Genomic DNA, 12,788 nt, shown 5'->3' on the forward strand with positions numbered 1-12,788 from the left:
ACAATTACTAAAAATAAAAGAGGAGGGATTGAGAGGAATGTTACATTTGTCTTTACAAACAAACTGTAGATCTGTTGGTAGGTAAAGTTAGCACCTATAGATAAAAGAAACAATGAGAGGGATTACACTGATTGATGAATGGAAAAAGAGATTTGCCTTTACAAACAAACTGTAGGTTTGCTGGTAAATAAAATTGGGTAACAGAAGATGAAAGAAGCAACGGGGAGGGGGAAAACTGAATTCTACAAGAATTAAAAATTAAAAGGGAGGGTTATACATTAGAGGGGAATGTCAGGTGTCAGGCGTTCCGGGAAGTCTGTGCCTCTCGAGTACCTCAGCCAATGGGGAAAGAGAGAGGGAAAAGCGGCCGGGAAAATAGGATAAAAAGGGAGGCTGCGTCCTCCAAAAATTTGAGAGATCCCAGGGGAATGCCCCATGGCCTCTCCCTTTATTCGAATAAAGCAAAAAGGACTCCTCTGTCTCCTTTTTGGACATAAACCTCTGGTGTTTGTGGGTTAATTTCCCTTACACCCGGGATCCCGAGCTCGCCTTTCCCTGCCCTGCTCAGAGCCAGGCTCCCGCTTCTTTGGCACTGCTCTAAACTCGCTACACTGTAGCCCTGCATCCCCTGCCTGCCGAGATGTCCTGTGGTTCCACCTACAGCCGTGGAGCTTCGGATACATCTTGTCCACCACCCCGAGATTTTTGCTCATTCCTGCCGTTCCAGCTTGCTGCTTCCGAGAGTCCTGCTGGGGCACTGGGATCGAATGCCCCTGGGGTGTTTGGGAAGCAAGCCTTTCTTCCATAGCTTCTCACCTTTGGTCAAGTTCGCTATTACAGTGTGCTCCCTGAATTTGCGCCACAGTGCCCCCTGCAGCCGTGGGGGAACCATGGCACCTGCTCTGCCCACAGGGAGCCACCAGCGCCCCTGCCGGCTGTGACCATCACTACACCAAAGGGGAAAGAGCCTGCGGACCAGAAAGCTGTTACTGAGTTTGTGGTTCTGTTTGTTGTAATGGCCATAGTTATTGGGTTTTTGTTTGCCTTGTTATATATATTAGTAAAGAACTGTTTTTCCTATTCTTATATCTTTGCCTGAGTGCTCCTTAAATCCAAAATTATAATAATTTGGAGGGAAGGGTGTTAAATTTTCCATTCCAAGGGAGGCTCCTGCCTTCCTTAGCAGACACCTGTCTTTCAAACCAAGACAGCTGCCTTCTGTTTTTTAAACTTCTTCCAGAATAGAAATATCTAGAGTGAAATATTCCAGAGTAGCAAACTGATACAGTATTTTATTCTGGAATCATCTTTCCATAAAGATTAGTCCTCATTTAAAGTAATGCAATAATAATGCTGCAAATCACACCACACTCTCAGATCCTTTATTTGTGTCCTTGGCATACATACAGTTTCTGATCTGCTGTGACAGAAAAGTTTATGTATTTGCACCACATGGGCCAATACTGCACGACTGAGCAGAACTGGGAAAGATTTGAGTGAATCCAAAGGTATCTGTGATAACAGCAGACGGACAGATCAGTGTCTGTGCCATGGAAGTGTAGGGATGGAGCCAACGGATCACGAGAAGAGACAGAAATATGACAGTTTCTGCCATGGCACCTTCCAGACTCATAGAGTCTACACCACTGGTAAATTCCTGTGAAGCTGTTTTTGGCAGCACAAGGCCATTCTAAATTGCTTCTGGCTGCTTCAGTTATTAGCATTTATGGCAAGGATGGCAAGAAAGAATATAACTCACCTCAGCCGATGAGTATCCTGAGGAGGAATATCTGGACATGTCAAAGTCATCATCACTGCAGGGAATGACAAGATGCAGCAAAGAATGAAACAAGAGTTAGAGAGACATGTATTGCCTGGTTAGCCCTATATTTCTTGTGTCATGAAGCTGTACTTCATCCACAGAAAAATTACATCAAGGAATTCTGGAGACCAACTTTTCATCCATAGACCTGTATGCTAGTTTTGCATTGCAGCCAACCCACTGAAATGATTTTTCGAAGAGGAACTGATGTGAGCTTGCTCCATGTCTGACAAAAACTAATCAGGGATTCGTTTTAAGAACTGAGAACCTGTTAAACCACTGAGAAAGTTGGAAACAGTGCTGTGAACACACGTGTTAAAAATGAACAAGCCCGGGAAAAAAAAAAATCTCTCTTGCTTCCCGGCCATTGGACAGAGAAGTTTCCCCTCCCCCTCCTGGTGCATTGGCCGGGCAGGGGGGAGGGGAGGTCGCAGGGCCTCAGCAGAGCCTGGACTAGGCCACAGCTGCTAACATCTTGCCGATATTGAGCCCTGCACCACTGCTGGCCCAGGCTGAGCTGGGGTCTGCCAGGCCCCGGGGACAGCTACAGGCCAGGCCAAGCCCTCTCTGCCACACCTGTACGGCTCAGCAAGGGCCGAGCCAGGCCCCAACAGATGCCAGGCAGGGGGAGGGAAGACCATCAGCCCCACGGCTGGGATTGAACGCAGCAAAAGCCAGAATACAGCCCTGCAGCCAGAGCGGCCATGGCCGTTTTCACTGGGCCCCTGCTATCCTGGCCCAGCCCCCCCGGCATAGCCTGAAATACTCCACCGTGACTGCTCCAGCTGCTGCTGGGGCAAGATATTGACTCTTTCACTGCACAGATGAGACCTACAGAACTTTCATCCTCTCTCGAGTGAAAGAAAAGGGCAGAGTGAAGACACGCAGTGAAACAACATAGAGACATCGAGGTCAGTAAAGAAGGAAGAGTAAAATCCCAGATGGGAGGAGAATGAGGACATGTCCTAGCTTGGACTGAAATTCTCTTGTAAGGCTATGATGAAGATATGATTGATACATCAGACTCTTTCTTTCTTGTAGCTCATGGAAAAAGCATGGCAGGAGGGAGAGTTCAAATTGTAGACGTGAGCAAAGGCATCCATGCTGAACAAGCAGATGTTGAAGTAGCTGTGATCCCATGAGAAACTTGAACAGAGAGAGAAGAGTGATGAAGACCCATTGCCCTCAGGGAAAGAGGAAGACAATCTCTGTTCCCAGAGATGATCTCATAAATAGATAAAGAGGACCTTTGCTTTTGAACAGCTCATCCTTAAAAGTTGTGAGAAAGGCTGTAACTCGAGGGGAGGGACTTTTACGCAGTGATCAGATTTCCATTCTCCCAGGTCACTGATTTGCTGTGACTTTAAAGCCAGGAGAGAACTGCTTTCTTGTGGAGAAGTCTCCATAGCATGACAAGAGAGACTCCTCTCCCTAAATGAACTGAAGAAAGAGTATTCTAAAGGTGATAAACTGACTGAATTGTTTCTGCACGTTTTCTGTGGGAAAGAAAAGAGAGTGTGGGGGGGAGGAGAAGTGTTCCAAAGGTTTTATTCTGATTCTTTTTTTTTCCTTTTCGTTTTTGTTAATAAAGTTTTTCTTTAAACCCTTTAAAGTTTGAGCCTGCTTTGCCCTTCTCCTAATCCTATCTCACAGCAGGAAATGAATAAATAATTCTAGTGGGTGCACTGGCAATTTGGCCAGCATTAAACTCACCACATAAATCTGTTTCCACACAGAGACTTGTTGCAGCATATGCTGAAGGGCACAGCTAGGAAGAGTGCAAGTGTCCCACAAGAGCAGTTTCTGCAGGAATTAGCTTCAGTGTTGCACTATAGCATGAAAATTCCCTTGCTCTGTAATATAGATATTAATAAAATCTTATTAACCCTTTGCATACCTGTCTGTATCCAGGGCTACCAGTGGCTTTTCATCTGGACTCTGATCTAATGACGAATGGCCTTTATTGGGAATGACGAGCCTAAAATAATAAATATTATCTGTTATCCACATAGTAAAGCTCAGTACCAAGCGTATTCTAGTGCAAAGTCTTATGATATTCGGCTTTCTCTCTTTCACTTATGTTTTGGGAAGGACTCATAAGGTGTATCCCAGAATCATTTGTACTGGAAATTGTAACAATCCCCCCTCGTTGTGTCCCCCCTTTGTGGTTTAGGGGATATCATGAGAGATATAAGCTCGACACGGATTCTGCTGTGGGATGGGGGCGGGGCTAGGTTTTCTCTTCCCTTCCAGTTTGGGGATCAAGGAGATCTGCTGCATGAATGGTGGAGTGTGTGTATCTGGCTAGGGGTACTTCTGCGTTGTAACTTGGCACTAGGATTGGATCTGCCTGTCTTCAACATTGTTACCAGCTGCTGGCAGTGGTGGCACCAAGACCAATTGCTCCCCGATCAGATCTGCCTGCCTTCACCACTCTTGCCTTCTGACAGGGGTGGTACCTAAGCCAATTGCTCCCTGTGAGTCTACAAAAGGAGCAATTTCCTCTCTTTCCCTTCGCCCGAACCTCCATCACCGCCTGAAGAGGTTGCCGTGCTTGCATTGGAGTGCCCCCTGAAGCCGCGGGGGAATCATCACACCTTCCCTGCCTCACCGGAGCATCCTAGAACCCTCAGCCGGCTGCAAGAGCCACTGCAACTGTCGCCTCACCAGAGCCACCAGCGACCCCTGCCAGTTGTGGTTATAACTACACCAAAGGGGAAAGTGATGCTTAACGGGTGGAAAAACTTTTGTTATTGGGGTTTTTTTGTTGTTTGTTCCGTTCTTATATACATATATATTTGCTGGTAAATAACTGTTATTCCTTTTCCCATATTTTTGCCTGGAAGCCCCGTCATTTCAAAGTTATAATAATTTGGAGGGATGGGGTCATGTTTCCATTCCAGAAAGGTTCCCACCTTCCTAGGCAGACATCTGTTGTTTTTTTTTTAAAGCAAGACAACTTGCTTGCAAGTCCTCCCTTATCAGTGAAGACATTTAAATGGGTGCAATTCAAAGGAAGCAGGCTATGATTCTGGGTAGTTCAGAGCAGTTTCACAAGGATGAACACTGGACATGCATTGAGAACACACTCCTCCCCAGAAGAAAAAAAAGTTGGGACACTCCACACTTCATTCTGGTGAAGCTAATCACTAGCACTGCTTATATCAGATAGCTCATTTTTTCCTCTAGCTACTTTTTTTTCCCTCTAGCAATGAGTACATGACACTAGCAATAAATAAACGTGAGAAGGAAGCTAGGGAAAGGCAGAGGCTTTGTGCTCCTACTATTCTTCTATTGAAAATCAGAGATTTGGTCTTTCTCTATGAGTTCCTACACAGCCTTCTACAATACAACATCTTTGAGGTTTCACTCCTAAATTTAGTAATATGAAAAATATGAGCTGGTGGATGCAGTGCAAAAGTCCAGTCAGACTAGCTCTTTTAAAATTCTATTATTTTATAGACTTTTACTTCACCAGAAGTATACCAAAGGCTGATGATGACTCTGCACCTTTAATTGCTTGATAGGTTTTGTGTGTTGAAATACAGGCTTCAGAGATTTTACAATAAGGAAAATACATTAATTTAGTGTTAACAGCTTCACAACAGTTCTTTCATCCACAAAACTGAACATGAGTGAACAAAACATCAGGGAATCTAGGAGAAGAGTCCTTTGTGGTGCTATTTAATCAATTTTTAAAATTCACTGTGTCTTTTTTTTGAGAAATGTCTTTTTTTCATAATAACAAAGATCTTCAATTTTTCTGCAACAGACAAAAATTGTAATCATGTCTTTGCCCCGAATCTAAATCTTTCCTTTGCATCCTGATTGTTTTTATGCTTGCTTTCCTCTGTCCTTGGAACAAAGCCAGATTGCAGTCAGATCTGCTTTCATCTACACGTGTCCTAGTGGTTTTAATCATTTGACATGAAATACGTTGTGACAAAATCTGAGTTAAGGTTATCCTCAGAGCAGGCTACAATATCTGTCTGTGCAGAAGTGGTGCAGATGGTGGTGTTGTCTCTGTCTGTTTTACCAGATGATAAATGGCCTACACTGAGTGAGCTAATACAATGCTTGTTCTCTAAAACTACTGGCCTATGGAAACTGCACAATGCCCATTGTGCAAGAAGGAGAACTGGAAGTTCACCAGCCTTAGTGTCCTGCCACCTCAGCCAGGTCACCTGGAACTCTGGGATCTACAACCACCAGGGACCACCAGAGAAACCCCCAGGACAGAAGAATGCATGCGTAAAGGGGAGGGGAAATATATTAGCGATTTCAGGGAAATTATTATCATGTGTATGTTTAGTCTGGGGCAATCAATGAATATGTGTGTAGAATGCAGTATATAAACAGAAACTTTGCTGTACCCGGCATGCATGGCTTTTGGGAGGAGCTATCCCCCTGTGCACCCAGCCAAATAAAGAATGCCTGCTTCTTAATGCTACATTGGTATTGAGGTGGTTTTTTTTATTTTACCGAATTTTTGGCAACACCTGTGCTCATAGTGAGTATGTCAGCAACACTCTAACCTTGTTCACATATTATTTGCTCTTAGGAAGACTGATTGTGTTATGGATTCAGAACCTTTTACCTCTAAGGCTGGCTGTGCCCCTGACCCAGAACATCAAATACTGAAGGCTACCTGGTACTAGAAGTTGGATGTAAGAAATTTATACAGAAAATACAAAACAAAAGCCTTGGGAAAGGAGGTGAAGTAGAAACTAGGAGAGGTAATGTGGTTTGCTTGAATGAAGGAAAACATATTTGATGAGGAGAAGAGCAGAACTGTTAAAAATGTGGAAATGACTTGAGCTTATTCTCCTTCTGCAGAAACCAGAGGAAGCCAACAGTTTAGACTTTTAAGAACTACCATAACCTGAACGTTTTGCAGAGTATCCCACTGAAATATCTCCCATTGTACTGCATTCATTATCTTGTGAAAAGTTGCTTGAACAAGCTTGTGGTATTTCTGCCTTCCTGGTGTTCCCTGTTTGTGGCAAAACAGACAAAACCATTCTGAAATATTACTAGGGCTATGCTTGTGGTGCTGCTTGGCTCTCAGAAAGCCATGGGAGCTGGGAGATGAAGAGACATGGGCCAGTGAGACCCTGTGCCAGACACCTCCCAGCCATGTGGGAACAATGTAGCTTGGCTACATCTGCTGCTAAGCAATGGCTTCAAACTTCTGTTTTGCAGATCCCAAGGGATGCTTATAAAAGCTGTGTGAAAAGTAACTAAGAAAAGCAAGTCTACTGCCAGAAGGCTCTGCTTGGCAGTGGAGGCATCCACATGTCCTCTGAACAGTGCTCAAGTGTACACAAATGGGCTGAACTGACTATTTAAAGCTTTTATTGATAGGTATCATTGCTCAGTCCTTCCCCACCCAAATCACTCTTCTTTTCATTGGCAGCTCAGAAAGGGCAGCCGCTCCAAGAAGAAGTCACTAATTTTGCAAATAGGAATCTGTACTTATCCCATCTTCTCTCCCTTACCATCTTCCTTCACTAATTTCAGTGTTTCTAAAATTCTCAAGCAGCAAATCTTCTACCATTCCTCTTGGGAAACTAGCATTCAGCCTATTTGCCAAAAGAAACCAATTTTTTTTAACCTTGTATTTGGAAGACAAGAAGCATGGAAAAGCCAGTGGGCACATCTGCCCAATTTCTTGCTGCCACTAAGGGTCTGGCTCCTTTGTATGATCTCAACAACCAAACAGAGCAGTGACCAATGCAGTGTGTTCCAACAACATCACAGGGGCTTAAAAATAAAACTTGGAAAAGTCCTGGCATGATTAATGACTACTATTGTGGGGTTTGGGAATTAATTAACAGAAAGGCTCTGATCTGCAGTTCCTGTTCTACGTAATATATGGTAATTCAAGCAACTTTATAATATTCTGCTGTCATTCTAAGTGAAGTCCTCCTCTAAAAACTGCAAAGCGTACAATCGTGTGGACTCAGGGGGATTCCTTCTTCCTGAATGAAGGTAAATGATACATTGGTGTACTGAAGCTTGCATGGAAACAATAGAAACATTCTAAATGAAAGTATTCATCCAATAACATCCTTTTTACAGCAATTTGTGGCACTGTCTGATACTGTCATACAGAGATGTGCCAAAGCAGCTCCAGCAAAGTATGACCATGCTGTTTCAAGTGAGGAGGAGGTATATAGCAAAGCACACAGAGATGAATTATTCACAAGCCTTTTTTAAGTCAATAAGTATGGAGAAGGGGTCATCATCAAAAAAGAACAGGGGAACTACTGTGATAAAAGCAGCCAAAGCAGAACTAAACTCTAAACCAGTTTGTGTTACACAAAGCAGCATCATACACTCTCCCGCTGTCAGGATTAGGTGTTATGTGAGACTACCCAGAACATGTAAAACAGTCATATCCAACCCCTAATTTCAACCAGGCTGGGCTGCCTCTGCCTGCTTCAAGTTGCATTGTCACCAGTCCTGAGCCCAGCTGTCCCTGCATCTCCCCAGGGGATGGGACGCAACACAGCATTTGGGCATGTCAGCTCCGAGAAGGGTCATCACTGCTCTCTCAGTATGTTTTGCAGTAGGCAAATAGCAATGAACATCATCCTTGCCCATCCTAAGGTTATTAGGGATTGCAGCTTAGAGCACAGAGGAGTGCCTTTCCAGTCCTTTACCTTGTTCGTGCCATCATATTGTTCTTCTTGGGCTGCTGATCAACTGGGCTTCCCATGTTGCCATTCTTCAGGGAGCCCTTCTGAGCCAGCTCCCTCTGCTTCTCTGCATATGGGATACAAACGGGGAAAGCAAAATTAGCCTGGTTGGCCACCATATGGTTGCAGAAATCCAGATTTGATAACAGCAAAAGGCATAGCAGAATTAATAGCGACATGACCTCTCCATCTCTCAGGATAGGACAGTTGGATGAGCTGTGTCCCATTGTCTCCAAGGTCACCAAAGGCTAAAGCTAACATACCCTCTCTATTGGGTCTGACTGAGATAAAAGTTCACAGCCCTCACAGTGCTGTGCTTTGCATTAGTAGTTTGACAGGTGTTGATAACAGACCAGTGATTTGGCTACTGCTGAGCAGCACTGTCTCTTTGAAATTCCTTCCCCCACTAAAGAGAGGTGGGAGTGGGCAAGATCCTGGGAAGGGACACAACCAGGCCAACTGACCCAAATTAGTCAAAGGGATATTCCATACCATATGATGTCAGCTCAGATGTATAAAGCTAAGGGAGAGAGAAGGAAGAAGGGGCATTTGTGATGCTTCAGTGTTTGCCTCCTGGAGGAACCATTATGTGTGTTGAAGCCCTGCTTCCCAGGAAGTGTCCAAACATTGTTAATGGGAAGTAGAGATTGACCTTTTTGTCTTTAGCTTATGAGTGCACAGATTCTTGCTTATTTCTTTCTTTCACTGTAATAAAACTGCCTTATCTCACCTGTTGGTTGTTCTCCATCTTATTGTCTCCCCTGTCCCATTGGGAAAGGGAGTGACAGAGCGACTTGGTGAACACTTGGCAGCCAGACAAGATCAACCCGCTACACCCCAACTCACAGCAGCTTGTTGACAACACACACTAAGATGGTTATAAAACTTCTGGATAAGAACCAGCTGGGGTAGAGGACCTTGCCTCTATCTCCACCTGGTTGCTGCATGGATTCTAAAACTGCTTTAAAACCTGCTAAAGAGGATTTATCCTTTTACTTTTTCTCCTCCTACTGAGGCTGCCACTGAGGGGCCCAGTGGAGATAGAAAAGTGTGTCCATCAAAGCATCACCACCATTTAGTGTTAGCCTAGCCTAGCTTGACACCTGGCCTTAGTTATTACTGTTTCCCTTTATGGCAACTCAACAGACTAACAGACCTCACAATAGAAAATGTTGACCCTACTTCTATTCCTGGCAACCTGTGATGTCTCCTGTGTGTCTTTCTCTTTTATCTCACATTGATTCTGGGGAGTGAAACATTTTGCAGTTGCATTTTTAAATAGTATATTGTTTTCTTAAATTTTCGGAGCTTGTTCTACTTGCTGCTGAAATGTACCTTAAAACCTGGACAGTACATCAAGCTTTCTTTATCTATTCAGTGCAAGAGGTATTTAAATTAACTTCTCATTTAGGAGAGACTGTCTTTCTTAATAACTTCTCACCACAGATTCACAACTAGAATTCAAGTCGAAAAGTTAAGCCTTCTGCAGGTATGCAGTGTTTGTGCTGTATTAATACATTCCTGTCTCCAGTAGGGATAGGAGCCCATCAACAATGGGTTATCATATAAACTGATATTCAGTTTTCTGGTTCAAAGTCCTTCCTTATTTCTTGTAGGAAATCATTTCGGTTGAGCTAGCAATTAGCCACAAAAGTTGAGCTAAATGTTCCAATCTCATTCTGCAGTGTTACACAAGGCCTGTAGGGAAAAGCCAAGCATGGGGCCAGTAAGGCAGTGTTATAGATGGGTGACATGATGGTTGGTCCTCACAATTAAGAGATTAATATTATGCGTATGTTAAGAGAAGGTGGGTTTTTTTTAAGATGTATAGTTATAATATTATAATATGTCCTCCCATAGTCCTCTTTCCCCTCCCTCTTGCATTAGCCTTGGTAATTTGGGCATTTGATGAGGGCTGGCTTGTTACTAGGATGCGCAGCATAACAACACCTGACCTCCAATCAAGACATAAGAAAGTAATATCCACCCATGCACAGCAGAGAAAGACTTGACTGACAAGACTTTGGGAGGGGCTAAGAGTATAAAAGACAGAGCATTCATTTTGTAAATGAGCACTTGGCTGCAAGCCATGGGGACTTCCAGTGCTGTTTTTTCTCCTTATTTAGTCTTCTGTTATATTTTGTTAAGGTTTAATAAACTTTTGAAATTTTAAAAAGTGAGTGCCATTTCTCACAGCAGGAAAGGGCCTAGTTAAAAACATTCCCCAGAGTGTGAGAAAATACTGGGAACTATTTTTGTGCCATGCCTGAATAACAGGGGTTTAGCAGACTGCTGACTGGGTGTCTTGGGGGTGGTTTATTATCCCATACAATTTCTGGGAGTTTTTATTTGTTTTGTTTGTTTGTGCCTGGAGTAGCTGCTGTCCCCACCTCACCCCCCATCCTTCCTGGCTCTGGGACTTTTGGGAGACAAGCCAGGGTTTCTGGAGGGAGTTGGGAATGGGGCAAAAGGTTGCCCTTCCTCTTTCAGTGTGGGCAGTTTGACTGGACACACGCGGCTGGTATCTTTGACCAAGGATCCTGCTGTTTCTGTGAGTTTTCACTGCTTCTTTTTGATTTTTTTTTTTTTTTTTTTTTTTTTTTTTTTTTTTTTTTTTTTTTTTTTTTTGCTTCGGCGCTGTGACTGATCTTGCTGGCTTGGCTTCTTTTGCTGCTCTGCTGTCAGGAAGCCCAGAGCCAGTGAATGCCCCACCAAGACACGGGAACACCTTTGTTTTCCCGCTGGGGGGATGCTCCCCTACCCTCCACACAGCCTGGACCTGAAGAACCAGCCAACGCCTGTGAGAAATCCCAAAAAGCCTTTTCCCTACTGTATTTGGGAACTAGACTGCTACTGCCCAACCCCCACCGTACCTCTGCCATTGCTGCGGGTTTGTGCTACACTGTAGCTTTTCACCCTCTGCCTGCTGGGAGGTCCTGCCGTTCCAGCTTGCTTCTCCTGAGGTTCCTGCTACGGCTCCTTTTGCTATCTAGAGGGGGTACTGGGATCAGCTGCCCCTGCCAGCTGCATCCGCCATTGTCCACATGAAAGGGAGAGAGCCAAAACTCGTGCCACAGTGCCCCCTGCAGCCGCGGGAGACTCATACCACCTTCACTGCCCGGCTGGGGAGCCACCAGCGGCCCTGCCGGCTGCAACTATAACTACACCAAAGGGGAATGTGCTTGCAGCCAAAAGAAGGCTGTTAAGGGGTTTCTGATGGGGGCGTGGGGGGGGGGGGGGGGGGGGAGGTGTAAGATTCCACAATTTCAATAACTGGCATTTATTCAGGTTTTTTTCTTTCTATTTCTGTGGCTTGCAAGCATTTCTTTCCTTTTGTTAATAAACAGAGGTTTTTTTCACTTTCACTCCCTGGTATCCACTTCTGTCATTGGCAGAAGAAAAGGGAATTATTGAAGCCCTTTCTCCTTAGAGAAAACAATAATTCCAGGGCGTTTTTTCTTGAAATTTGTCTTGAAACCAAGATACTAGGGAACCTGAATAGTTAATTTGTTTTGCTTCTGCTTCCCTGTGGTGTGTGAAATGTCCTGATATAGTTTTTTTTCTCTTGTGGATTTTATTTCCTTTGGAGAGAAAAGTACCTTTTCTCACTTGTCTTGGGAAAGTGGCATACCTACCAGGATGTATAAGTAAGGGATGGGCCACCTCTGTCCTTTCCACACAGGTAAAAGCAGGGAGACATTCCAAGGCCACCTTTTTGAGGCTCAAATAAGCATCAGAGATGCCTAGAGATTATGGTGATGAGCATGATTGAGGAACTTGGAAAGAAGACTACATACTCCTACAAATCTTGCCCAGCTCTCTTGCTGCCATTGGCTGAGTTGAATAAATGTTAATTGAATTTGGCAGGATAAGGATCGGACCAATAACTCTCTGGCATGAGATACAAAATCAGTAATTTCTCACAATGACCACAAATATGTAGCACTGAAACAAGCTACCAATGCTTCAAAAGGCTGTATAATTCACAAAAGGCACTTGACTCAGAAAAAAGGCTACAGGTTTCATTTTCTGCCAAAGCATTTATGACCTGATAAATCCTTTTAAATGCACCATCAAACTTTGCTTTCTCTTGAATGCTTGTGTCCTGGTTTGAAAGGACAGGTGTTTTCCAGTAAGGGCAGAAGTTTCCCTTTGGAATAGAGACTTTGGTTCCACTCCCCTCCCCCAAGTATTATGATTGTTTGAATCAAGGACTCTGAGGCAGAGATAAGGGGGGTGGGAATAACAGCTCTTTTACTAATATA

The 12,788-nt window shown here is 44.0% G+C and overlaps 1 protein-coding gene and 1 long non-coding RNA gene across 3 annotated transcripts in view; both read right to left on the minus strand.

The window, feature by feature from the left end:
• Positions 1-12,788, minus strand: part of LOC306814068 — a 1,017,233-nt gene that overhangs the window by 668,783 nt on the left and 335,662 nt on the right. The window lies entirely within an intron of this gene.
• LOC306814064 (protein FAM219A-like) overlaps positions 1-12,788 on the minus strand; it is a 230,536-nt gene that overhangs the window by 7,448 nt on the left and 210,300 nt on the right. For both annotated transcript variants that reach the window (XM_079329775.1, XM_079329774.1), the window contains exons 3-5: positions 8,488-8,590; positions 3,720-3,800; positions 1,760-1,814 (exon numbers count right to left, since the gene is read on the minus strand). In XM_079329775.1, coding sequence (XP_079185901.1) covers positions 1,760-1,814; positions 3,720-3,800; positions 8,488-8,590 — 239 coding nt within the window. The remainder of the gene's footprint in view (positions 1-1,759; positions 1,815-3,719; positions 3,801-8,487; positions 8,591-12,788) is intronic.

This window comes from Erithacus rubecula (genome assembly GCF_903797595.1).
Source record: "Erithacus rubecula genome assembly, chromosome: W".
In the NCBI taxonomy this organism is placed as follows: domain Eukaryota; kingdom Metazoa; phylum Chordata; class Aves; order Passeriformes; family Muscicapidae; genus Erithacus; species Erithacus rubecula.